The 26451-nt window shown below is 53.8% G+C and overlaps 11 protein-coding genes across 11 annotated transcripts; 5 read left to right on the forward strand and 6 right to left on the reverse strand.

Annotated features, from left to right (window-relative positions):
• Positions 1-47: 47 nt before the first annotated feature.
• On the reverse strand, positions 48-1780 carry PG985_009711 (uncharacterized protein; the record flags this gene model as incomplete). The annotated part of the gene is made up of 2 exons (XM_066829479.1): positions 48-232; positions 295-1780. 2 exons carry the CDS (start codon positions 1778-1780, stop codon positions 48-50), a joined length of 1671 nt encoding a protein of 556 aa, XP_066684391.1.
• A 941-nt stretch (positions 1781-2721) lies between these two features.
• PG985_009712 (uncharacterized protein) lies at positions 2722-3957 on the forward strand (the record flags this gene model as incomplete). Its single annotated transcript, XM_066829480.1, has 1 exon — positions 2722-3957. One exon carries the CDS (start codon positions 2722-2724, stop codon positions 3955-3957), a length of 1236 nt encoding a protein of 411 aa, XP_066684392.1.
• A 373-nt stretch (positions 3958-4330) lies between these two features.
• Positions 4331-5188, reverse strand: PG985_009713 (uncharacterized protein; the record flags this gene model as incomplete). Its single annotated transcript, XM_066829481.1, has 1 exon — positions 4331-5188. The coding sequence occupies one exon, from the start codon at positions 5186-5188 to the stop codon at positions 4331-4333; it is 858 nt and encodes a 285-aa protein (XP_066684393.1).
• A 760-nt stretch (positions 5189-5948) lies between these two features.
• PG985_009714 (uncharacterized protein) lies at positions 5949-7976 on the forward strand (the record flags this gene model as incomplete). Its single annotated transcript, XM_066829482.1, has 2 exons — positions 5949-6926; positions 6978-7976. The coding sequence occupies 2 exons, from the start codon at positions 5949-5951 to the stop codon at positions 7974-7976; spliced, it is 1977 nt and encodes a 658-aa protein (XP_066684394.1).
• A 1218-nt stretch (positions 7977-9194) lies between these two features.
• On the forward strand, positions 9195-10100 carry PG985_009715 (Sucrase/ferredoxin domain-containing protein; the record flags this gene model as incomplete). Its single annotated transcript, XM_066829483.1, has 1 exon — positions 9195-10100. The coding sequence occupies one exon, from the start codon at positions 9195-9197 to the stop codon at positions 10098-10100; it is 906 nt and encodes a 301-aa protein (XP_066684395.1).
• Positions 10101-10129: 29 nt separating this feature from the next.
• Positions 10130-10717, forward strand: PG985_009716 (sucrase/ferredoxin domain-containing protein; the record flags this gene model as incomplete). Its single annotated transcript, XM_066829484.1, has 1 exon — positions 10130-10717. The coding sequence occupies one exon, from the start codon at positions 10130-10132 to the stop codon at positions 10715-10717; it is 588 nt and encodes a 195-aa protein (XP_066684396.1).
• Positions 10718-12300: 1583 nt separating this feature from the next.
• On the reverse strand, positions 12301-13170 carry PG985_009717 (uncharacterized protein; the record flags this gene model as incomplete). The annotated part of the gene is made up of 3 exons (XM_066829485.1): positions 12301-12478; positions 12704-12745; positions 13076-13170. The coding sequence occupies 3 exons, from the start codon at positions 13168-13170 to the stop codon at positions 12301-12303; spliced, it is 315 nt and encodes a 104-aa protein (XP_066684397.1).
• Positions 13171-14516: 1346 nt separating this feature from the next.
• On the reverse strand, positions 14517-15045 carry PG985_009718 (uncharacterized protein; the record flags this gene model as incomplete). Its single annotated transcript, XM_066829486.1, has 2 exons — positions 14517-14754; positions 15011-15045. 2 exons carry the CDS (start codon positions 15043-15045, stop codon positions 14517-14519), a joined length of 273 nt encoding a protein of 90 aa, XP_066684398.1.
• A 2462-nt stretch (positions 15046-17507) lies between these two features.
• Positions 17508-17751, forward strand: PG985_009719 (uncharacterized protein; the record flags this gene model as incomplete). The annotated part of the gene is given in 2 exon segments (XM_066829487.1): positions 17508-17723; positions 17737-17751. 2 exon segments carry the CDS (start codon positions 17508-17510, stop codon positions 17749-17751), a joined length of 231 nt encoding a protein of 76 aa, XP_066684399.1.
• A 1453-nt stretch (positions 17752-19204) lies between these two features.
• Positions 19205-19602, reverse strand: PG985_009720 (uncharacterized protein; the record flags this gene model as incomplete). Its single annotated transcript, XM_066829488.1, has 2 exons — positions 19205-19490; positions 19535-19602. The coding sequence occupies 2 exons, from the start codon at positions 19600-19602 to the stop codon at positions 19205-19207; spliced, it is 354 nt and encodes a 117-aa protein (XP_066684400.1).
• A 2239-nt stretch (positions 19603-21841) lies between these two features.
• PG985_009721 (uncharacterized protein) lies at positions 21842-22575 on the reverse strand (the record flags this gene model as incomplete). The annotated part of the gene is made up of 5 exons (XM_066829489.1): positions 21842-21850; positions 21900-21938; positions 21998-22160; positions 22472-22498; positions 22541-22575. The coding sequence occupies 5 exons, from the start codon at positions 22573-22575 to the stop codon at positions 21842-21844; spliced, it is 273 nt and encodes a 90-aa protein (XP_066684401.1).
• Positions 22576-26451: the final 3876 nt, after the last annotated feature.

Genomic DNA, 26451 nt, shown 5'->3' on the forward strand with positions numbered 1-26451 from the left:
CTTGCTGCTTCTTGCTCATCAATTCACCTCCTATCCATCTCTCTCACTCAAGACTTGCTGGCCTTGATATCTACTAACAGGTTCATCTGTGCGAGCCACTTCTTGGCAAACTCCTCCTCGCTGAACCGGGTGGCCGAAATACGGGCTCGCTTTCTGACCGAGAGGGGGTCTGGTAGTGACAGTGCCTTCTCGAAGCCCTGGGCGAATTCGGTAGCGGTAGTGGCGTGGAATCCTGGGTACAATTAGCCAATGTTCAGGAGTGGGGTCAATGCGGAAAAAGGGGGAAAACTGTACCTGTGGGTTCTCCGTCTACCTTGATGACAATGTCAAGCTTCGGGCCACCACTGTCGTGCACCACGGCAATGAGACCGGCCGCCTGGTACTCGACGACGCCAATGCCGAAATGCTCGTTCCACATGCCGTTGACGCCGACGTAGGCCTTGCTCAGCCACATGAGGATGTCGGGCCACGAGGCATCGAGCTGGAAAATGACGCGATCCTTGATCTGCAGCTCATTGACCAGCAGGCGCAGCTGGTAGACGCGCTTCGAGTCGGTGTCGTCGCGGACGCTACCCACGAGGACCAGCTTGGCGTCTTCCGAGGCCTTGGTCTTGGAGTTGACAAACTCGGCAAAGGCGTCGAGGATGAGGGTGTGGTTCTTCTCAGGCCGGAATTGGGCAATGTAGACGAGGACCTTTTCGCGGCGCTTCTCGCTCTTGGCGTCGACTTCGATCTGGGCGGCAAGCTCGCTGACGGCGCAAGGCGGGTAGACGACGGCGATGGGGTGGTTCTGCTTCCGGTGCTGGCGGCGGGGGCCCCAAATCTTCTGGATGTGGTCTTGGGTCCAGGTCGAGTTGGTCATGACGACGTCGACCGAGGCGCCCATCCAAGAGTAGGTCGATGCAAACAGCTTCCAGTAGAACATCTTGGCCTTGCCTCGGAAACCAGTACCCTGGCCGGCATTGACCCCCTTATCTCCGTTGGCCTTGGTAGGATCCAGCGAGTCCAGCATGTCTGTCGAAATGGTAGGGTAGTGTACGTAGGCGCCGGTGGGCATCTGAGGAAATAAGAGCTTGCTGAGGCCGAGGACGAAGGAGTATCCCATGGTGTCGACAAAGATGTCGGGCACCAGCAGAGAAAAGGCATCCCAACCCAGCACCAGAGACCCAAGAGATTGGCCAAGAAGGGTGAAGTGCGGCCATGTCGAGGAGAGAACCCAGTGTCGTGTGGACAGGTACAGGAAGGTGACGGTGGGCGGGTGGATGTGGATGCTGAAGGTGTTCTCGACCCGGATGAGCATCTTCTCCTTGTTCACATCGTGGTCGCCCGTGTAGACGACGCACTTGGCCTTGGGCCAGCGCTTCTGCGTCGCGCGAATGGCCGCCCACAGCACGCGCTCGCCACCGCCGCCGGCATTGCAGAAGGGGTGGAAGAAGCCGACGATGCCGTCCCAGTCCTGCTCGCCCTTGTCGCCGTTGGGGGAGGCGCCCAGCACCGACTTCTCAATGTTCTCCCAGTCGTTGTCGAGGCTGCTGCTGCTGCTGCCGCTCTTGCTCCTTGACCGGTTCTCGGCGTAGGCCTTCTCGTCGTCGTCGGTGAGGCGGAGTATGAGGGAGCGGCGCCCGTCGGTCTTCTTGCGCAAGTACCAGCCCAGCGTGGTGCCGACGGTGTTGGCCAGGGTGTGGAACAGGACCGGCACGCCGTAGTTCCAGAGCAGCAGGCCGACCAAGGGCGTGCAGGCGAACGCAAGGAGCGTGTAGACTGCCGTCGCCAGCGCCATTTCGTATGGAATTCGTTCGTAGTAGACCAGACCACACGCAGTGGGGAATTGTCGTGAAGTGGCAGGCGGCGGGGTTTTGGGGGAAGGTCGACCTTAGTAGCGAATGGATCCCACAAACTGCTGTGCGGTGCGTGCGTTGCTCGATCGTGAAGCTCGGGTTCGGGCGCACACAAAAAAGGCGGGGGACGGAACGATTAGGGTCGGTCGTGCCTGTTCAGGCTGGGGTGCAGTGATCGCTGTCGCCCATCGATTGGATGTACTGGCTGTCGGGAGGAAAAGTCAAGGAAGGAAGGAGACGTGGACAAGTCGGAGAGAGTGTGTCGGGGAGTGGTCAGTCCAAATAAACTAGAGAGGTTTACGCTGTCATCAAGTCAAGGATGGGACGAAAATGGTGTGTCCCTGCCCAGAAGCCAGCATTCCGTTCGCCGGGTGCCGGGCTCACACGTCACGTCCCACTTGTCAATGCACCTGCTGCAGATTGGGTACAGGGGAGCTCGCTCGCTAAAACCGAGTCGCCTGTCAAGGCCTTGGTGGGGTGCTGTGGCTTGGTCATCAACTCTTGGAATCTACTGGGATATCATCCAGAGAATTCACTGTTTGCTTGTATATGTAAGAGACATTTGAGTTGTGCATTAGTATACATAGACATTATAACCATATGCCAAAAATATGTGTTCTTCGCAGCGTCGTGAGTGCTAAGTACCTTAAACGAGGAACATAACACAGACAGCTTTGTCAAAGCCCTTCTTGGTGGTACTCGAGAAAGCACGGGCCAGTCAAGATCAACTGGACCCTGTGCCTGGGATTGGGATAGGCGAGAGATTCTCATTGTAGGAACGGGATCAGCTGCCTCAATCTTGTGATGGAAGGCGCAGCTCCAAGGTCAATTCGTAACTGCCGCACCTGTAAATCTCATTGGCCCATTCTGACGATGTAGCATCATGAGTCTTCATCTACAACGACATTTCGCTCAGGCGACCACTGCATCTGCGCTGCTCAAGCGCCCGTGCAGCAGCTTCACCCACCCACACTCACCACTCAAACGCCTAAATGCTGCGGCTCACTTACAACAACAACCTGGCCGTCCAAGGCATCGCACAATCTTCACCGAGTCCGTCCTGACGGCCGTCCAAGGCACCCAGGACCTCATATTAGGGGTTCACGCCTACACCGGCCTGCCATGGGCGGTAGTCATCCCCCTCATCGCCGTCTCGGTCAATGCCGTCTTCCGGCTCCCTTTCAGCGCCTACTCCCAGAAGCTCCTGCAGCGGCGCAAGCGGGTTGAGCCTCTGATGCAAGCCTGGCGCGAGAGGATCATCAGAGACGTCATTATCCGTGAGCGGACAGATACCTCCAAGGCCAAAGCCAAGGTCGAAGACCGCCTCAAGACGACCCAGAACCTAATATATTCTGCCCTGGGGCTCCGGCAGTGGAGGTTCTACCTCAGCATCACCAGTTTTCCTGTCTGGCTCCTGGCCCTTGATGGCATCCGCCGAGTCTGCGGAGGGCAGAAAGGCGTGCTGCTGGGGTTGCTGACGGGCGAGAAGAGCCTTGATGCCGAATCGGCTGCCGGCCAAGTTGCTGCTGATGGAAGCAATGCTGCAGCAGTCGCCACACCGACCACAGGAGGTCCTGTCGCCCAAGGAGTCAGTACTGCCGTCGATACGTCTCTAGCCGATGTTTCTTCTGCGGCCTCCGCAGCCGTCGGACCTACCAACACGGCCCTGGACCCATCGCTGGCCACCGAGGGCGCGCTCTGGTTTACCGACCTGACCGCCGCCGACCCCTACCACATCCTGCCCGTCGCCCTCGTGGGTATGCTGATGCTCAACCTGGTCCCCAAGAACCAGGCCGCGCGGTCCGCCCTCTTCGGACAGTGGTGGCGCCAGTCGCCCCAGGAGGACCTGACCAAGTTCAACCCGCGGCTCATGACCCGGGGCCTGTACCGCGGTATCATCTACGTCATGCCGCTCGCGACGTTCGTCCTGATGGACATGCCGGCGGCGCTCCACCTGTACTGGCTTTCGTCGGCGGCGGCGCACTTTGCCTTCGGGCAGGTGCTGAGCTTGGTGATGCCGCTCAAGCAGGAGCCCATGGAGAAGTGCAAGGGCATAGCCCCCATGATCGTAGCCCCAAAGTCTAAGACGGGACACAAGGACTGGGAGAAGCTATTCTGATGTACATAAGCGGGGGATCCTGATTTCAACATTACTTTGAGGTACTGCGTTGCAGTGGCCAGTGACCCGTGGGATGGAGTGTCAACACGAGAGAATAAATGGTTATTTCGATAGGCTAACCGCATACACCAACTTGTTATACAAGTTTGCCAGTTTCCGCCGGAGTAACCGGTATGGATGACAGTAGAATGGTAATTCTACCGGCTGATTTTGCATCTTGAACACTTGCGTTGCGAATTTACTAAACGAGGTCCTATAAACAAAATACGCTCAACTTGAATAAACGCCCACAAACACCATGAATGCCATTGCCGTATACCTTCCCTTTCCTCCAACCAGCAGTAGGCGGGTATCAATCCCATCTCTTTCACTCTCAACCCAAGAACACGGCCAGCAGCACAATCGTCAAGATGACGGCCAGGATGAGCAGCAGGCAGCAGGCCTTGCTGCGGGCGTTCTTCTGGTACCGGGCCGCGCTGCGCAGCTCGACGTCGGCGCCGCGGGTGTCGTCGCGCACGTTGATGGCGTTGGTCTCGATGGTCTCGAGCTGCTCGCCCTGCTCCCCGACGATCTGGGCCACCTGCTTGAAGAGCGTGTTGAGGTCCGTCACGCCCTCCTCGATCTGCCGGATCTCGTCCTCGCGCTCCTGGATCAGGGCGTCCTGGAAGTCCACCTCGTCCTGCGCGGCCAGGTGCGCCTGCTCCTGCTGCTGGAGCTGCTGCAGCTGCTCGCCGCTGCCGTGGAAGTGCTCGGCGCTCGGGGACTGGGCTTCGTCGTGGGCGGCGGCCTTGGCGGCCGTCACGCTGGCGTTGAGCTTCTCGAGGGCGGTGCGCTGCAGGCCCTGAAACTCGCGCAGGCTGGCGCCGAAGTCGCGGGCCAGTTTCTGCTGTTGGTACTTTTGCGTCGGCGTGATGCCCACGGGGTCGTCCCACGTCTGCAGCTTCTTGACGCCCTCGCCCACCTCCTTGAACTGGTCGCGCGATTCTTCGAGGAGGGCCTGCACCCGTTCTCGCAATCTCGGCTTGTCCTGCCTCGTTCCCAGGCGGTCGATCTCGGTGCGCAGTTTGTCGTTGTTGCCCTGCAGGTGGAAGAGCGAATTGGTGAGGGTCTGGTTCAGGCGCGAGAACTCGGGGGAGTCGCTGTAGGCGCCGCCGCTGCGGTTGATGTTGCTGTTGCCTGACCGACGGCCGCCGCCGCCGGACTCCAGGTTGGAGAGTTGATCAAACGACATCGCTGGCGGTTTTCGCTGTAGAGAGCGGGATCGGGGGTTTTATGACAAAAGAGAGATGGAATTTGATTGGTCGTGGCAGAAAGAAAGCAAGCAAATGATGCACCTCGTCGTTGTTGATGTTGAAAGTTGATGATTGACAATCAGCGGTTCGGCTTATCTCGGGCTGGTGGTTGGTTCAGGTGACTGGTGACTGCCCAGATTGATTGCGCAGGGACGCTACGTAATGTGCTGTACACGGCCACACTAATCAGGCAGACAGAAACGGGAAATGCGCAACTGCATACTTGTATCCGCCATGATAATGCTGCATAACCGCCTTAGTAGATGCCTTGGGATTAGAGTCATAAATTCATACTGAACCGTCTTTATATATAGTGCAATGCATTTCGGCATAATGCCCCGGGTATGCAGTGGTTGTCGCTGTCAGCCACATCATCAGAACTGCCAGCACTGAAAGACAGCATTGGGGACGCCTAACCGTTTGTGGCTTAGCGCCTCATGCCTTAGCTGCTAGCAGGTGTTGCTGCAGCTGCACCTTAACATTTTGAAAGCTCCATGCTCCATGTGCTGGAATCTTTTTATTTACTTTGCCCATCTTGGCCCGCCCGCTGCCAACGATTCTATAAAATCCACAGCTGGACTCGCGCACCCGCCCTCCAGTCTGCTGCCCCAAACTGCCCTTCCCTACGCGACTCGACCGATCGATATGAACCCACGATAATCAATCAAACACGAAGACAGACAGACGGGAATTGCCACCATGCCTGCGCCGGTGGTGCGAAGGGCGCCCTACAAGGACTTCCTCCAACCATGCCTCCAACGACGATTCGCCTCGACCCTCCTCGTCGTCCTCGCCATCTCCTACGCCGAATCCCTCACACTCTCTAGCTGGACCTCCGTAATCTGGTCCTGGTTTCCGCTGGGCATAGCAGGCCTGCGAACCCTGGCCATCTTCGGCTCGGCGCTCTTCATCGTCATTCTGCGGATAGCCCACCCTCACATCGGCCTGCGCACCTCCAATTCGGGCTTCCAGACCTTCCGCCAGTATGCGCTCACGCTCGAGACGTGCGAGAACATCCTTACCTACGCCATTTCCGCCTTCTCCTTCAGCCAGGTGTACCTTTACTCCGTTGGCGAGCATGCCGGCCTCCAATGGATCACCTACCACAGCGGCCGAGCGCGCCTCAACGAGCGCGCCTTGTTCTACACTGTCAGCCTGACTCTTCTGGGCATCTTTGAGGGCATCATGCACTCGGCTCTCGACTACGACCGGCTGCTGCTGGGGTCCATCAAGGCCAAGTCGGAGGAGAAAGAGAATGGCAACGGACAGCCGGCGTCCAAGGAGGATCCCTTCGAGAAGCTGGTCAAGTGCGCCCCGCGACTCGTCATGCGTGCTGCCACCAACTCGATTGGCGTCTGTCTGGCCAACTACCTCACGCTCTACAGCCTCTTCTTCCGCCGCACTGCGTGGTGGTGGACCATGACCCTCTTCCGCCCGCTCTACAATCTCCCCAAGACCAACATTCCCCCGGCCAGCGGCCCGTGGAGCGTCTGGATGCTCTTTCGATCCATCCTGGCAGGCTTCCTCTTGTGCCTGCTTTGGAACTTTGGCAACGCGACCTTGACTCTGCGCCTGGCCAAGGAGCCCATCAAGAACGGGCAACCCTTGACTGCCGAGTCCAAGGACCCCAACGGCAGTCTCTTGAATGGCCTGAAGGCGAAGAAGCCCCGTAACCAGGTATGTGTCCTCTGCGCTCAACATTTCCCCTGCAGTTGCTAACATGACTAGGCATTTGCTATCTGGGAGACGGCTCTGATTGCCCGAGACTTTGATGCCCGCCGCAAGGGCATCTTTGAGGACATTGATCGCAAAGATGGTCCAATGTGGTCGCAACTTTATGTGATTTGCCTCGACACCATCAAGCAGATTGAGAAGCGCATCGATGAGTACGGCAAGCCGCCAGCTCCTCCGCCCGCCGCCGTAAACAAGGATGCTGCCGCCCCACCCCCCACTCGCCTCGTCGAGCCTCCCGTGTCGGCCATGGTCTGGCAGGATGCACCGGCGCCCAAGACATTCCGAGATTCGGTGGGCACTTACGTTGGCAAGAAGATGAGGTCCCCGGGCAGAAAACCCGCCGAGATCGGGCCCCTGGCCAAGCAGACGATCACCGAGCTCCGGGACTCCCTTCTGACCAAGGAGCAGCAACAGTACGCGAACCCCAACGGCATTGCTGCTATGTGGACCAACATCTTCTTGTGGCTTCTGCAGTACCCTATTGGATGGCCCTTCAAGCAGCTCTTCTCGCGCCGCCTTGCCACTGCCGTCCTTGGTACTCCGCACGGAGAGGCCAGCATCTACATCAACGCCGCGTATACCCTGTCCCAACTGGCTGTCTCGAGTTTGAGCGAGGATAATTACGGAAACGTCCACCGCGATGTCCCGGCTATTATCCGGACGTTGACCACCGTGATTAAGAAGCTGGAGATCTTCCGCGATAACCTCGTCATCCACTGGACCGACCTGGAGGGCAGCCGGCAATGCGAGCCCGTGGAGGAAATGCTGGACGCTTTCAAGGATGCTCTCGACACCGTCGTCGGTGCGTTTGAGCAGTACAGCACGGATCTGCGTCTCAGCCGGACCGACCTCCGGTTAGCCAAGGAGGCGACGAAGAAGGCCGTCCCGGCACCTCCTGTAGAGAAGCCTCAGGAGCGGCCGCAGGAGAGGCAACAGGAGCGACAGCAGAAGCGAGCAGAGGAAAAGCAGCCCGAGATGAAGCAAGTGAGCTAGTGGCACACGAAAGTCTCTCGGCGCTTGCCCGAGCTATGGCGCTTCACGCAACAAAGCAACAGCATTTCGCCAACACGGCAGATGGAGCTGCTCGCCCAGAAGAGAGATGCAGTGCCCGGCTTTGGCGACAGGAGCCAATAGCCTTGTCACACTTGCATAGTCCAAAGTCGGCGTCGGGCGTTTGGGTACACCTCTCAGGTTGCAGGTGACCCAACGCATCATGGACTTTCCAGGCAGATACTGGCCAAATCGGCAAAAACATTCGTGTAGCATAATGTCAGTTTCTTTCACCGTTACTGTCGGTTGGTTTTCGGTGAAAGCCACTGGAGGTCAAAGCCACAGGCGGGTCGCATCTGTACCACCTCGGCAAAGATGAGTGCCGAATATTATTGCTGTAGTTCGAAGGGGGTAGATGGAACATAGATCATGATTCGTAATCAGAAAACTATGAATTGAGTATGAAACTCGTCTGCTTCAATTATTGAATATTGATCGCCGACAAGTTACACCTGTTGAAGATTGATGCTGTGAAAGAAATAGAATGTTTACGGCTAATGTTCTAGTGGGTTGCCACGGTTGCACGGCAGCCTTCTGGACCATTTCCACAGGGGATTATAAATAGACGGCTTCTGGAATCGTGCGCCATTCAAGCCAAGGATGTTGATACTTTCGATCGGTAATATATTTATCTCTCAGATTAGATCCCTGGTACACCATCAGGAATCCGGGCGACGATAAATGTGCTGTAGGGCGTCCCATGCCAGCCACGACATTACGAGGCAACCATTCCAGTTGGACATGTCTGACCTCAGGGTGCAGGCAACCTGCATGTTGGAGCGGGGCAGCTAATTCCCGGCGCCCCAGCATCTAATTTAAAGCTCCGCTGGGGGCCTTCCCACTCCACGATCCCTCCCCTTCTCTTTTGCTGCTTCCACGGCTTCGTCATCTCCCTTTCCTGTTGTCCCTCTTTTCGTTGCGGCCTGACTGACCGCGAGACTCGAGATGTCTTGGTCCTAATCACGCAATTGATTGATAGGATGCGATGATTCCGTCCTTCAATTACCCAGCCGCCATCGACTTTCGAGATCGCCAACCGGTCCAGCCGGCAGCTCCCTTCTAATTTAATAAACAAGGCTCGCCCACGATATACCTTGTTGTGTGTGCGAAAATCCCTAATAATAATATGTTGACGGCCAGCGACGGACCGCAGCAACCACCATGGCGCAGTCAAAAGCAAAACTGCATACCGCCTTTCGCATCTTCTACAACTCGCTCTACTTTCTCTTCCAGCTCATCCTGGTCGCGCTGCTGCTCGCGGTGCCGGGCGACATCATCCGCCAGGCCTACCTGTTCACCTTCCAGTACTCCAACATCATCATCATCTCGGGCGTCTACCTCGTCTCCGTCATCATCGTCCTCTTTGTCTACTTCCTGCGGCTCTACATCACGCGGACCGTCCTCGCCGCCATCCCGCGCAACACGATCCCCATCGGCAAGGGCGATGTCAAGAAGCAGGTCCGGCAGATGATTGCCAAGGAGGTCGGCAGGAGCGCCGCCATCGCCTGGGAGGCCCGACCGAAAGTCACCGGACCCAACGAAGAGCCCTTCGGTCTGGGCGTATTGGCGGAGGAGGACAACGAGTTCGACCAACACCACAACGAAAAGACCAACGATGTCGGGAACGAGAAGCTGCGCCGATCACCGTTTTCCTGGCCCACGCTGAAGAAGTCACGGACGGTCGAGAGCAAGATGGGCATCGCGCTGCCCCCGACCAAGCCCGTCTGGGGCGAGATCGAGCACAACGGCTGGGGCAGCCCCAACTCGCCCGACCTGCCCAACCTGCAGTACAGCACCGTCCTGTCCGAGCTGCCGAACCTGATCGAGGCCAAGGCCGTCTCGCAGGCCCCGCCCGACCGCTTCGCCTCGCCCGAGCTGCCCGCGTTCGACCCCGAAGCGGTGGCCATGCTGCAGCGCGCGCCGCAAATGAGCCTGCGCGACTACGTCCTCCACCTGACGTCGCTCGGCGCCATCCCGTCCACGCGAAACGTCTCCGACTTCCTCGACGCCTACGAGCGGGGGCGCTTCTCCCGCGGCCCCTGTCCAACGCGGCGTTCCGGGACCTGATGCACCTGTTCGCCGAGGTGCTCCGCAGCATGCAGCCGCTGGACCCGTCCGCCCTCAACGTCATGGACGAGAACGACGCCAACAGCATGTACACCGACAGCCACAGCAACATCGACGACGACGCGCCCCGCGAGTCGAGCCCCACCACGCCCGAGGGCGGCAGCATACACAGCATGGCCAGCTCGTCCAGCGTGCGGACGCCCGTCAGCCGCGTCACCTCGCCGCGGGCGCTGCCGAAACAGAAACGGCCCGTCATGGTGGCGCGGAACTCGTCTGGGGCCTCGCGGGGGCAGTACGGCACCGCCCCGTCGACCCCGATGAGCTCGCGGGCGGGCGGCGGCTCGCGGTCCATCATCACACCCGGTATCATCGGCGGCCGGCTGCGGGGCTTGTCGCGGAGCTCGAGCACCCACAGCGGCAACAGCTTCGCGCAGACGCGGCCGCCCTACTCGCCGAGCACCTTTGGCGGCGGCGGCGGCAGGAGCGGGAGCGCAAGCGACGGGAGTAGTTTACGGAGATCCGCCAGTCAGAACAGCGAGAACAGCGTTATTAGGCTGTCGCGGCGGGAGGACGGGGTGGATTTGCCGTATGTGCTGCGGATTGGCGACAGCTTCTGATGAAGACGCTGAAGGTTATTGTTATTGTATTATGGTTGGGCTCTCTCCCTCATCAGGCCTACTAGATGAGGGACGAGATTTGTATGATGAAACAGGAATGCGGACACTTTGTGATACCCCCGAGGAGGAAAACGCGGCTTACTACTACAGTACGGAGCGAGCGAGCGAGCGAGAGGCCTGTCTGTCCAAGAGCCACAGTTTGCACGGCATGACATGGCATGGCGTTTTTGGGTTGGTGAAAGATAAGATACGATAGAGATACCCCAGACAGATACTGCGCCCGATCTTGCGGGTTTGGTTTGAGAGAGATTGGGAAAAGGCTCGGGCCTGGATCGAGGGACAGACAAACAAGGAAATATATTGAGACCACTCGCCTGTCTTGATGTGATTATAACAAAAGCAATGGGAAAATGTAATTGTTTGAAGACCCGATTCCCAATTTTTTGCGACGCCTGCAAGCACTCATCGTTTTCTGTCATTCGAATCGTGATGTCGTAACCTTTTCAGAGGAAATGTGTATTGAAACAGTGAAATAAATGTAGTCTCTAAAGATCCAATCCTTTTTCCCTCCTTGGCATCTCCTCGTGCATGACGTCTTCCCGTCGTTGTTTCGTGATGTCGTAACTTCGTTGGTGCAGCTACAAGGGAGCTCACGACAGCGAATCGGCTGCACCCGTCTGCTCTCTGTGTTCTGATCTTGCTCCGAATGCCACTAATACCCCTCCCTACACGGAGTTTTTCCCATAAGCATCATCGCCATCAACCCTGGGATACTTGCTAAGAAAGAGAACGAAAATAAATGGGAAATGGGGGAGAGGAAAGAAAGCAGGAAATGATACATATGCCCTTCGATTTCTACAATTGTAGAAAGCCATCATTTTGCTTTGCAGCCGTCGTGGGACATGATGTGTGAGACGCCTGTGGGCGAAGTCCAGAAAGAAACGGTTATAAAAAGAAAGGGGAAAGGTAGGGGCCAGTTGTGTGTCCATGTTCCTCCAAATCTCGTATATCATCAATTCTGCAGTACCCTCTCTCAGAATGCCCAGCCAAGGAAATGTGGAAGGAAACAAATTTCGTAGGGTCTTCTCCAATTGCTAAGTCTGGCCGGCCCTGTCTTCAAAGTACTCTGAGATCTGTGGAGATGCAGAAACAGAATGTTGTGTCCAGCTCTTGCAGCTTGGGGGCATGTTACGGCACGACACCAGGTACCTCTTGCGCATCGGTCGCTCGAATCGGACGAGGGCAGATGTACCTGGCACGAACATGTACGTCGGTCGCTAAGCCGTTAGGCCCCTGTCTCAATTTTTAGTGATGGTGGAACCGATCAAGCTTAACCTTGTCGGGTGGGCTCACCCCACGTTTCCATAGCGGCGGGTCGGGTAGCGAATCAGAAAAGAGTGCCTGGACGGTTTAGGTAAGTGGGCTGTGTGTCGCTCAGGGTTCGTCTCACTAGCTGTGTGCGTATTTTCTGTCAGTAACACTGCCTGTTACCTGCAGGCTTGTGACTTTTACAGAGATTGAAGCGCTCACATGATCTTGGGAAGTGTATCCCTTCACCTCAAGGTATAAATTGGTTTCTGGGACTAGGCAGAGGTCCCGTTGAGCTTTGCGAGGGCCGCCGCGACGTCTCGCTCAACTTTGGCCTGCCGGTCGGAGGTGCTCTTTTTTGAGGACTCAGGTCGGAGACCTCGGGCAGTGACTGGGTCCCCGCCTTCGTTCTTGGTCGACATGAAGGACTTGACCGCCTTGCGGGACATCGAACTGTTAGATGAGGGCATCGTGATTTCTCTGGCGATATATGTAAACAGATAAGCCCAGGTTCAAGTCGTATACTTGTCGTCGTGCATTCGGGGGTCTTAATATATGGAAAGTCTCCCGAAGTATTCATGTTGTCATAGCACCAGGTGGAGCGGAAAACAGTTGCGGCAGGAGTTGGAAAGAAGGGAAGGTAAGGTAAGAAATATGACCCTCACAGGGTTTGCATACCCGTTGCAGATGGAAAAGTCCGAAGGGAGTTCGCGATCAGGCCTAAAAAGGTGTATATACAAATCCAGAAAATTGATGAACAAGCTTGGATACTGATAAAATGGTTACGATGTAGACCTTCGTATGGGTTGCTGATGCGGTCTATGTGAGGTGCAGTTGGGGTGACGGGGTCGGGGCTAAGTTGAGTGTCGGGTCCGTACCTAGCTTTCGATCATGTGGTATATGCATTCTAACTGCGGAGGATGGTCCGTTTAGACTTTTATTACATCTGGATATGGATCCTTTTTATATACGTGTGTTCTACTCAAGCAAAGTGAAGGGGGTCAGACGGTCAACGGGATTAGAGGGTTGAAGGGCCAATGTATACCGCACACTTGCATGATGATGTTTTTGTGTAAGGTGAGAATGTCGATCCAATCAGAGCTCGGCCAGGCAAGCAGAAGCCAATCAAAACTCGGGGAAGCCATGGTGCGCCTGCGGACCATGGAAGAAGGTACTTAGGCAACGCCAAAGTCCAACGACAGCGATCCGGTGTGCACCCCTAATCGCTTGCTACTTTCGTTGACCTTTGGCTACCTGATGCGAGTGTTGGCTTCGCAGACTCCGGAAAGTATAGTAGCAGCGACGCCAAATTCAGGTATCATTACTAACAAGCAGGCCGGCCAGCATGAGAGGCCAATCATCCGTCGTTGCTGCAAGCCCTCATACAAGCCGGGCTGTAATGGCAAGGATCAATCGTCCGTCTTCGCTGCTAGACTTCTTATGAGGGGCAACGGCTAGCTGGCAGCCCAATGATCGGTCGTTGCTGCAAGCCCTCACACAAACTGAGCGACAATGACAAGGGTCCAAACATACCATGCATTACATACATACTTAGATGGGGAGCGAAATATGTTAGCCGCAACAACCTATCGCTCCCTCCGAACCCCTGCCACCTTTGACACGCAAGCACCTCGAGTTCCTCGTGCCATACATGTACATGATCAACATTGCATTCTTCCTCTTTTCCCAGTGTGGTCAATCAACAAGAAGGCCAGGGGGAGGGAATCCAGGCAAAACGAACCCTTGTCGACAAGGGAGGGCGGGCGGCCTGAATGTGTCCTGCGGTGTGGGTGGGGAGGTGCAACAGTGATTGGCCGCATGCCAAAAAGGAAATGTTCAAGAAGAGGGTTCCTAGAGTGTAGTCCTCGAGGTAAAAATCCGATATAGTAGTTAGCCTGCGCGGGGTGCTTGGAGTTATAATAGCAAGTATGTACAGTGTCACTTGCCATAAGCTTGGATAGGAAAAATCTGGCTGCTCCGGAACAAAGGGCGAGGAGCGGCTCAGGCAAACACGTAACATCGGAGAATATTCCCGCCCTGCCCGCCGACTCCCATGCACCCACCCTAATTACTAGCAGCTACTGTACTGATTCTTGTTACAGGCCAACACAATATTCCGTCTGATTTCGCATTCAGCTACCGCTACGTAGCTACATACATTCGCCATGATCAGCCGCCCATCGTGACCTTGTCAGACATCCATCATGTGTCGCGCCCGAGATGCATACCTCCGAATGCCTTCATCCAAAGTCTATAAGAGCAAGATCCCGCCCGACGGATCCAAAGAGCGTGCTAGGGCACTGTACCTGAGCCGATGGTGTGGGCCGCCGTTAAGCCAACCTTATTTGACGGGCTAGCATCCCCCACTCCCTGGGCGTCGGAACTTTTCGTCCCACTTGAACCTTGCACTTGTTGCTCATTAGTTACATCCAACTGCCACAAGATGCTTACCAGACACTTACCTGCAAGCGCTTTATATTACGCGTAGATATCACTGAGTTTTATTCATCTTCCTCAGTGCTGCATCCATCTCATGCTGAACTCTGGCCTGCCGGTCGGCGCTGCTTTTTTCTGATGATGAGCCAGGTCGGAGGGCCATGGCAGTCACGGGGTCGCCGCCTTCGTTCGAGGTCGACAGGTACGTTTTGACCGCCTTGCGAGACATTGACTTCTCAGATGGCGACTTATTCTTCTTGGCAACAGCGTGCCAGTGCTTGTGTGGGGTTTCTCTGGAAATATCGATAGTTAGTTTGGGATGTGGTCCAAGTGGTGCAATTGGCGTTCTAAACCTGGGATCTTCGTAGATGGGCGGACTTTCGCATCGAAGATGATCATCTTAACGGCTCAAAAATGAGCAAGATGGAGATGAGCTACTGGCTTCGACGGTGGAGGGATATGCAAGGAGAGTTTTGCCAAATCCCAATCGGGCACGGGTTGGAATACGGGGTGAACATGGAGGAAATTTGAATCTCGAGGTACACTTACCCGTTACACACGGAACGATCCGAAGCGCCATCCATTGCTGAAGACTTCACAACTTGAAGCCCAAACAAGAAAAAAATAAATCGAATAATAATATTGGATGCCGAGAAAATACAATTTAGACGCAGCAAGTTTTGCTCGCGGATTCATCACCTAGACTGGTACGTTGGTGGCGGGGCCAGTCTGGTGAGTGCAAGACGGACGGGACCGGGGCCTGGTTAAATGCCGGGCATCACTGGATGTAGAGTATCTGGTAACTGCTTGGTAAACTCCAGAGGGTTTCACATGTCTTTTCTCGGGAGGAGTTCATGACGTTCAGATTCTGATTATTTGATAGATATTTATATTCTGTGCAAGACCAGGTAGTTTGAAGATGGAAGATAGCTGTCATCGCGAGACGGACGAACCACTTTGTTCGGTGACTTTTCGAAGTACTTAGGCACCTAGAAGGCAGAGATGTCGCATTGGGACAATGGTTGCCGGCTATTGGTTAGGTATCCTGTCTGGTCAGCACCTCCCACAAATTGTTCCTTGCCAAATGTGAATATGACGTGCAGCGTGGGTCGGACTCTCTCTGGTCAGGTCGAACAGCATTCTAAAAGCCATCGACCTGCCGATGCTGACGCTTCAACCGACACGAGATACTTGGCTAGTAAACTTGCCCTACGCATACATCAGACAGGTTGAACCATTACACCAGCCTTATGCATGTTGGCAGTTCATATATTTACACGAAGTCCCAATGTCACCTAATGCCATCCAAGACATAATTGATACGAACCCTCTTGCATCTTTCGAGAGCTATTTGCACCACCATATCTAAAGGGATACGGTAGCAGCCATCGCGTGCGTGCGACGAATCCATATGGACACTATAAACCATCATCTGTGAAAGCCAAGGAATCTCCGGTAGCCAGTCCAATACCAATATCAGTGAGCGAAAGATGTTGTAATTGAAGGATGTAGACCGCAGCCCCATTGGGTTGCTGTCAAGCCACTGGTCCTTCTCGAAGCCTCGCCTACGGCGGCAATAGGCGCGGAGGTATAGTCGGTGGAACGTGGATATCAAGCGCCGCACTCACCGCTGTTCTTTGCATTGCCCAACTGCATGATGTTAAGTGGGAGCGAGAATTCTCTGGAGTAAGCTGACGGACGATCTTCTCGAGGCGCGCCTCGTCTACGGCGGCAATAGACGCGGAAAGAGCATATGCGGAACGTCGACATGAAGCGCGCTGTTCTTGCTTGCTTGACTGCAGGAAGGCTCGCGGCTGCGGTACTTTCTATTTCGGAAAGCACGTCTGGTGCTCATCCCTGTCTTTCCTTGCTTGCACCCGCATCCAAAGGCAACCACCCGCCCCTCGCGAGCTTGTACCGATGCCCGCTTCTATACATGCGTCCAGTACCATACGATACATGAGAATGTCACCATCAAAAGGCGGCAATCACACGCGCTGGCCCCCGATTACCATCGGGTGAGCGGCGTTGGTGCAAGGCAGCTGCTTGCAGGTAGACGCATCCGAGTCGGCCCGGCCATCGGCAGCCGGAGCAGGCCAGCCCTACAGACTTTCTCCGAGGCAGCCCCTGGAGAATGTTCCTGGCGCAAACACGGCCCATGCATGGCCTGTCAATAGCTGTCGCGACTCGCTACGCATCCCACGCCAACACCAAATACCACATCCCACCTGACTGTGACGTAGCTTAACCAGAGTAAGGAGACGTGACGGGTGTGCATAGATTCCTTTCAGTTTCTTACTTGTCGTACTCCTTCTCCTCGGCTGCTGTTTGCAAGAAATTACAATGTTGCTGGTCGCAATAATGTAGCAGAGTCCATAAAAGAGAGCGTCGCTCACTGGGGTTTCCAAAAGTGACGGCGGGGTAAGTGGGGCACAGGGAGGGGCTGGGATTGAAAACGACTGCAATGAGAAACAAAGTCTGAAATGCCACCACCGCGACCTCTGAAGCACTCGAATCGTTCAATAGAGGCTTGCATGTTGGAGAAGAGATTCTTCAGTATACCAGGTGGCTTAATGAAACTTCTGCTGCAGATCCAGCCGGTGAAGGATGCCTTGGTGATGAAAACCGACAAACTGGAATGGGAACGAGACCGAGGTTGATTGGGATTACTCTTTTCGCGCGTTGTTCGTGGTTGTGCCTGCCTTTCAACACCGGTCCTCTTGATCTTCTGCCCCTTCACTTGAGCTGGACTTAGTAGCTTCACTGTCCTTAGAAAGATGTCCAAGGTCGTAGAGTAGGAAGACTCGCGTGTGCGCTTGAATTGCTTGATGACGGTCTCGATGGGCAAGTGCTGCGACGTCGACAATGCTACGCCGGAGGGGGCGCACGTGGGATTGTTGGAAGATAGCTACCTGTGTGGCAGACTGGCTACTGTCAAAGTAATCGTCTGCTAAGACTCTGGGGTCATCTCATTACAGTGTGGCAATGTCGTAGACCAAAACTGGTCTTCCCGTTATTTGGCGGCGGCTGGGACAGGACTGAGAGCATGGCCAAGCTACAAAAGTTCGACAGCTTCATGAGGAGATCGCAGCACCTGACCTGCAACGTCACAACGTACATTCGCAAAGCGGTCAAGCGTATCGACCTGTCCGACAGCACCCACCTGCCCGCGGCCACCAGACTGGTGGCCTCCCTGTGCCGTCCCGAGCCCGAGGCTTTCCGACGGCCTGCGCTCTCGGAGATTTGGCGGTGGATCATCCATGTGCAACACATAGAGTGTGCTTATTTGAATATATACACGGTCGGATGGATGTCATACCAGATGGAGGTATCCAAATGCTTCTTTCTGAAGCAGTATGGGCAGACCAGATCCACTGGCTTTCGTCAAGCCAGCCCGTCAGTACGGTAGTAGATTGCCCAATAGATACCACGGCATGTCGCCCGTCAAAGGGTACGATGGGCGCGTGAGGCCATTTGGAAGGAAATGGCTAACAGTAATAGATTCTTGTAGTCGATGAGAGCTGCGGGGGCGGCATACAATACAGGAGCAGGAGTTCAGGAGTCTCAACGAGGTGCATTCCACTGGTCCTCGTGATTGGTTAAAGTGATAAGGAATTTGGTCAAGATGCGCAAGTCCTGGCATGCAACAGTTGAGAAAGTGCGATTCATCAGAGGAGTAGCTGAGGCGGCACTTGGACAGGATCGAGCTCGGATTGAGAACAGAACATGGATTCATTGAGAACTGAAATAACCAACGTGAGAATGCAATGCTTTCAAAAGCCAACTGTTATTCCTTCCTTTCCTTCTGTTACTCGTTTTCATCCTTTCGTTTCCCAGTCGTAATTCATGATGTCGTAGTATAGTAGCCAAGGAAAGAAACAGGTCAAGGAAACCCGACAAGAAACAGAACATAAATGCGACGAACATGATTTGTCTTTCTCCGCGCTTTCAACATCAAGCAGCTACCAGTTTGTAGGAGAAATTTTTATGTTGTGGATTGATATGCAGCGACCAACGAGGGGCAATGAAATGGAAAAGGGAGGAAAATTGAGCCCATGGTACGTTCAATATACCCCCAACACCTCACGACTGAAAGTGAGGACTAGCGAAATGGAAGGAAATCGATGAGAGAGGGGGGAAGAAATGGGAGGAGAGGGACTGGTGACCAAAGGCGTTTTTATCAACAAATCGTCCGACAATTCTGGGGTTTCCAAAAATAAGCTGCAGGCACAATGACAACATATTGTGCATGTGGCTAAGCTTTGGTTCCCCCAAGTGTCGATACAAGCAGCTCGCAGACCGGGGCCTGAAGCTTGATGCACCCCGGCCTCGGTCTGTGGAATGAACTGCAACGGGGCGGCGGATGACTTGGCCAAATCTCGGTTGATGAGCTGAGGGCCACCCCAAGAGGGTTCTGTAGCGCGCTCCGTATGGTTGGAGACTTTTGCCAGGGAGCCCGCACTTGTCCTGAATGGGATGAGCCAAGACGCTAAGTCCCACCCCTGTCCGGGACAGCGGGCACCAAGATTCGTCAGGCAGAGACGGTACTTGACACAGTAAACTGGTTTTTGCATCCGCACTGCTACATGTCCCATGTTGTTAGTATATCGAGCCCCCATCACATCATGCAAGCGATGGTCAATAACGCCTATGTGCCTGTACGAGGTGGTCTGGATACTCGTAAGGCATAATACTTACAAATTTGAAAGCTGGACAGTTTGCTTGATGATGTGGTGGTTGGAATCACGGGTTTCCATTCAGCTTTGCGAGGGATGCTGCCATCTCACGCTTGACTTTGCTACGGCGCTTGCTCACGCTCTTGGAAGATGATTCACCCCGGAGAGATAAAGCTGTTACGGGGTCTGCGCCGCTGTTCTTCTTCGACATGTATGATTTGACGGCTTTCTTAGACGTTGACGCCTTGGACGGGGACCCGGTGTTGGCGGCGATAGTGTGCGAAGGCTTGCGTGGTGTCTTTCTATTACACACGGACTGGGAGTTAGATTGAGGGCTCGAGAAAGTCTGATGACTTGACTTCGGTAGCTAAGATCATTCTGAATGATGGTGACAGACAAGAAACAAGAATCGATGTCGGCAGCAAGAAGAATGAGGGGTGTCGTCCCGAAAGCGACGTGCCCCATGATCGAAGAACAGCTGAATAGGATCTTGCAACCTGCAAGAGTAGTTTGTCAAGGGGTAGAGGAAAGAGTGAGCAGCAGAGGAAATGAGATTTATGCATTTAGATTCTACCATGACCAAGCCAGTGCAGATACCCTTCACTTCGGCGACTGTAGAAGGGGAATGCATACACTTGGACTCAGCCATCACCAGACCTGCACATGCCCATTTAAATTGTTTTACCAAAGGAGAGAACTGAAAATGTACCAACTAAGACACATCATCACTCCAGTTATGGAAGTAGGCTTGGAAAGCAGGTTTCTGTAGATGGAAGGAACGGGTGAGATAAGAATGCGTCGTACGTACCCTCCGTACACACTGCGATCCGAAGAACCATCCATTTTGGCGATGCCTTCGAGAATCTTACGGCAAATAATATGTTCGTCAAGGGGTCTGGGAGAGAAGCGATGAAAGTCGAAACCGCGAGAAGAAGGGGAACGTGTGGACCGTCTGTTGGGATGCTCCTGATTAGACCAAGTAGTGAGGGCGTCGTGGGCCTTATGCCATTGAGCGAGGGGAGGTAGTAGAGCAAAACCTGCCGAGAAAACACTGAACAAAGTCGAGATCAGACTGATATCCAACGAGTAAGGACGACAAGGTCTTTACGCTTCATTGAAGAGGGATGTAAAAGATAAGAGGAAAGGTGACTGTAGCAATTAGCAGGGGGATTAGAGAGGAAGAAATTAGGATTTTATAATAGTAGTAAGAATACCAGTTTCCTAGATGCGACTTGGAGGTAATGTATGAATGATTATGAACGTGTGGTTCGCACATGGGAGACGTGAGTACATTTGTACATACAATATGCGCGAACCGGTACAATACAGTGTTTCTCATCTAAGTACATGCCCTAGTTATGGTTGCCTAAGTACCCAAGTATTCATGGGCGCGAACCATGGCCAATGCGGCTCACATGTCGTCTTGTGTATACAATTCCCTCCCCCTCCTCTCCGATTCCCTACCCGCTCTCAGTTGTTTTGCTCGAGAGAATGCGGCTCACACACAGTCTGGTGCATGCGGCTCAAAATCCGTATGCTGCCGACACATGATGGCGTTACCATGTGCCATACCCCAAAAGGCGACGTTAATAATATCCTACATTCTCAGTGTTTCATCCTATATCGGACTTTTTAACAAGGTAGTTTAATTTCTTTCGCTATAACACCTTTATGATACGGCTGACTATAATGAAGCTGGCTCCATTGGCGTAGAAACTCAGACTCTAACTAATGTATTCTAGCCAGTCAAAATGTACCAACATACAGCAATGAGAAAGAGACCAAGTGAACAAAAGCCTATGTAAGATATAGGAAGCGGCAGATCGGTTTGCGCATGGTGCATTCTAACAGCTCGACCAACCGATTGACCGATGGATCGCCTGACTTGTCTGCCCTAGCCCAAGGAACAAAGGGAGCCCTAGACGGGACCCATTTGGGCAGCTTGGATGTTTGCGTCATGGATGGCGAGTCCGATGCCGGCGAGCAACCGCATCTCTTTGGGGCAATTCGAGGATGAGACATCCGGACGCTGCTGCATACGAGGTGGACTTAGGTGGCCAGGTATGATTGGCCAGGTGCTATCCAACCAATCCGTTAATCAACCACGCGGCGGATGGGCAATTTCACCAATAGGTTCAATTGACGATACAATTCGGTCCCGTGTATCTTGCGCCAATGCGAAAGAAAGTTGCGGCTCTCCGGCCGGGTTCGAAGGATGATGGATCACATAATACAATCTCGACACTTCAACATGTGTCCCAGTTGGAGAGTGAGCGACCTGGCGGAAGATAGGCGAGATGGGGGTGATTGGTCATGGTTACGGTTGAGTGTCGCGTGTGCTTGATACTGACCTGTCACCCAGAATATGCGATCGCAGAAGAGATAACCCGGAATTTCAAGATGAATTATGAACTATACAGAAGTACACTGCTCCTTTTTCTCCCTCTGTGATCATCCCAAGAGCCCTCCGCTGCTCGGGTCTGAGGTAAGGGAAGATGCTGGATTGAGCTGAGCACAGACAAAACTAAAGTTACCTGCCCGACCAGATGGATACCCGTCATAGTGCGGGTCGCCTCTAAAAACGAGCTTATTAAGCGGACCGCCCCCACCAGCCCAGGCCGGAACTTTTTAGCTCTGTCAATCGGTATGTCAAAGAAAGGATGAGCTTTGACGTCTCGAGATCGGATGCACTGCATACTCTGTGTCAGTCAAACTATGCATCGTTCATCGGTCGCATTCCACTACAGCAACATGGCACTTACCGCTGCGCTTGTTGCATCGCGCGCGTAGATCATGAAGTACTGTACAGGTTCAGTGATGCTGTCATCTCGTTCAGCACCCTGGCCCGGCGTTGAGCTACGCTTTGAGACGGCGTGTCGGATCTCAAGGCCAAGGCCGTCACGGGATCACCGCCCTCGTTCTTGGTGGCCATGTATGACTGTACATTGTTTCGAGGGGCCTTGATCTTAGGACGGGACTCGGTGTTTGTGGTGACAACGGTGGGGGGCTTGGACGGGGTGGCACTGTTCCGTGTAAGACTCGACACATTTGAGTAGCAAGAGATGGTGTAGTATGATTGGATGGATGTTTAGTAATTGGCACAGTCGTTTTTAGGTGGGGTTGCATGCCGATGCTGCAGTGGAAGAGAAACCTGTCAGGGTGCTGGGCCAGGTACTTCGGTACTTGGCGGTAACACTAAACAATACCAGCAAATACCTACCCACTGACACTGACATGGATAAGGGTTCTAGATCTGATCGGAAGAAAGGGAACAATGAGTGACCATCTGATTCAGCTACACCTAGGTTGCTGATAATGATGAGGTCGGACTGACCTCAATGTTGGAAGAGCAGGTAGCAGTCTGTGAAGATGACAAGGCAAGAAATAGTGTCATGTAACGCACCCCCCATAAACGGTGCAAGCAGATGAGCCAGGCATTGTAAGTCGAGGCGTGGAGGGCACATGAGATGAATTAGATAGTAAATGGGCAGGTAGTTCACGGAACAACCAGTATTAGCTTGAGTCGGTGCAGGGTGAGAGACAAGTGATGGGCCAATGCGAGACTACGTCTTCGGCCTTGTCCCTTGCTACGATTGTTTTCGGGATATGTGCATGGTAAGAGAAGGTCGGGTGATAGGTCAAATAGCAAAACGGAGATGGTTGGCCTTACCTGCAATCGTTTTCGACAAGGACGCTTAGCAATTATATAGTAACGAGACCTGGGGAAGACAATGTTGGCTCTACATACCAGCGTCCATGTAATTGCTATGTGAGTGCGGGATCTCTCTTGGAGGTTCGCGAGTCAGAAGCAGAATGAGGAGCGCTAGGTAGAATTGGGATGCGAATTGCGCTCGCTTGGGGGGTTCCTTGCAGAGGGCCAGTCCGGCTTTCCCAGGCGCTGGGTGCGATGATTTCACTCCAGGGTGGCCCGTTACCATCTGTGGTGGGGTTTCTTAAAAATGCGTTGGCCAATTGACAGGACGGCTTAAACGTGTCGGCAGGGGTCTCATGTAGCATTTTGACACCGAAACTTTTCCAACATGCGGTTCGACGGCGGACGGCTGGTGCAATCGTCGTGATGGTTGCTCCCAATGTGGTCTACTTGCATGTGTCGTTGAGTAGCACACTGGGCTTAGAGGGAATGAAAAACAGGCCACCTGAACATGAGTGCAGCGTTAGCCACCAAACCCACCACAGCGATGCAGCACACGGGTGTGTAGTAGGTAGTAAGTATGCCGCATCTTGCAGCGCCAAGGGCTGTCTGATACGGCCTTCAGCAAGCTAAGGACCCGAGAAGATGCCCACACCCACTCATACGCTCGCATGCAACTGCGCACTGCCAGCTTCTTGTTTCCCCCAAATAGGTACTCGGGCGTATTCAGGGTACAACCAGCCTACCGGGTACAATGGGGATACATGCGTATGAACCCTAGTCCTATCCCAGATGCACTAAGGAGTATTACGCACCAAGTAATGCGTTGGACCAACCAACTGGTTGGGACGGAATTGTTCTACGTAAATCCGATCGCATGTCGCGTGGTACTGCAAAGTACCGTGGAAGAAGTGGGAGCTCTTGACGATCTGAGGAGTAAAACAAGCGACAAGGGTCCATGTGCTTGGATTTTTCCCGGTGGGTGACCCTGAAGGATAGGCCACCACTCACACTAGTCTGTGTTATTCGACCTGCGAAACGACACGCCCTAATGAGCGTTGCGATACGATAGGATGGGTGTACCACCCATTCTTCGGACCTGCATAGTGGACCCATGCCTTCTTTGCCCGGGCGGGCTTTCAGATCTTTTTTTCCTCCCTAGCTGCTGTTCCTGCTCATCTCTTGCTAGTGCCGTTTCGCGCAGGTGACTGGGTTGTTTCGTCATTTCCGCGAATGCACACCACGTCCAATTAATTGTCAAAAGGCCAGAGGCAGTAGATTACAACCAGAGTCGACTGAGACTGGCAGGTATGTGGGTGCGTCGCCCAAGTTGTAGGGGCGTTGCTCCAGCTGCTTTCACCCAAATGCGATGGGCTGATGGTGACAACCTCCGCATTTCTCTCATCGGCGCCCGCCAACCATTTGGAGGCTAGGCTTTCCAGCTTGTCTGTGCACTCCTATATCGGCAGTGGTATACATCATCCCAGGGCAAAACGCCTGGGGGCATTGGTAGGAGTTTTGAGTCCAAGCCACCCAAACTGCAGGCTCCCCAGTTATCCGTGAAACAGGTTGGTGGTGCTTAATTGCACGTTTTTACTCTGATCGAATCTATCCAGAATCCGTCGCAATGATGATTGATGACAGCGCAGGCTATAAGAAGCCGAGCATCCGACAGCGGGTCAGTATCTCCTTTTCATCAAGTGTAGTTCTCATGTGTTATATTTAGCAATGGAACCGCCAGCTCGTTCTTAACAAATTTTGGAGACAGGCTTGAGCTGGGACTGAGGGTCAGAATGTGTGGATACAAGAAATGCGACCGGTCTTGGTCTGGCCGCAGATAACGTAATCTGTCGAAAATCGACAACCTTTTCCTTTTCCTTGCCATCTCTACGTCTTGTCCCACGAAATCTGCTTGTACCCAGTGTATCCCCGTCATGCGAATATAATGTCGTGATCTTTCTAGGACAGACAATGCTAGAAAATAGACCAAGCTCATGAAGAGACAAAAGAGAAGTATATAGAGATCATGGTCGTGCCGTTTCCCTCGCCTGATTGTGAGAGATTGCGAAATTTAGTGTGGTGAGGCGCGCAAGTAAGAAGAAGCGATCAAATAAAGAGGTGGAAAGGAAAGACTAGGCGTGAGGAGTGCTGTTTCCCTCCAAACCCGATCGGCAAGATATGATCTAGAGATGAAAATGAGAAAGGCGAAAAGAAAACAAGATGGGAAATCCCAGCCAACCCGGTCGGACAAAACCCCACGATCCCAGGTACACCTTTTGTGAGATGAGACTAGGCCAGACCGACCGGGGCGACTAACTCGGGTATTAGTAGGCGAGCGCTGGTGCGAATCAGCCTTGATGGTGGGGTCTCATGCCACGTGCCAGACCCTTGTCGTCGGGAAGTTGTTGTTAGTGTACCCCGATCTGCTTTATCAGACTGGACGGGGACAATTGACGTGCCAGGGTCGCAATATGTCACTGCGCTATTGATTATGTCAGTCCAAGTCAGACTAACAACCTTCAACGGTCGGCGAACTACATGCGAATGCTGTTCGGTCGAGCCTTCCATTTCCATAGATGAAACATATGACACAACTTGAAGTATTCGGGACTCTCATCCAACGACCATGAAAAAACGACCATGAAAAAAAGGAAACTTACATCTAAGAAAGCTGTATTGCGCGTGCAGCTCTCCGAGATTCTGTAGCAGGTAGCCTACAGCTGCGCCAGGTATGTGGCCGTCTCCCGCTCAACCCTGGCTTGTCGTTCAGCCGCGCTCTGCTGGGATCCAGGCCGCAGGGCCAGGGCGGTCACGGGATCACCGCCGCCGTTAACTTCCGACATGTACGAGTTCGTCCTCGCGTCAGACATTGACTTCTCGGAGGGAGATGCGATTTGGCGATTGATTAAGTGGGAGGGCTTGGATGGAGCCGCCCTATTATCCTATATGAGATTCCATTCGACGCGCCCAAGTCACAGCAAGGGACGAATAGTAAGGCAATTTGTGTGGCTAGTGGCTTTGCTAGACCGGTGGGGGGGACAGAGAATGGGCGGGATGGGAAGGGAGGGACGTTGGGTCGGCAAAATCAAACAAAGAATCATTGTGTGGGAGGGACTGATCCACCCCCACCAACAAGAAGGCGGGGGCATATGCCCGGCACCCCGATCTCATGGGACTGCAAAACAGAGGGGATACAGCGTGGAATATGGGGAACATTGCAGTGAGTATCAGGTTCTTGGCCGGCGAAGAGAAGCAACGAAAGCATCAACGTACCCTCCATAGAGGCTTCGAGTGGATGAACCAGTCATCGTAAATATATATAGTAATGAGTGTGTATGCCAGTCAGCTGTAGTAGACAACTCGGAGAGGTGCACGACGACCGAGGTCGGTCAAGCAACCATGTAGTAAGACAGACAGGTGTTGATGAGATGTGCAAGGGCTCTGGTGGCAAGAAAGTGGAAGAACTCGCGTTGGGTAAGGAATGAAACTTCCTGCTCTTGCTTGGTCTTGTTCGCCTGTTGATTGAAGTCGATGAGAACATCCAACAACATGGCGGCGGCAGGACTTGGGCGCCCAGGCTCGATTTATACACCACCTTCGTCTTGGGGCTGCTCATCGAGCCCAGGCGATTTCTCAACGCTGCATACATACCTCTCGAGAAT

This window comes from Apiospora marii (genome assembly GCF_038362585.1).
Source record: "Apiospora marii strain CBS 49790 chromosome Unknown utg000005l_segment0_segment0, whole genome shotgun sequence".
Classification (NCBI taxonomy): Eukaryota; Fungi; Ascomycota; class Sordariomycetes; order Amphisphaeriales; family Apiosporaceae; genus Apiospora; species Apiospora marii.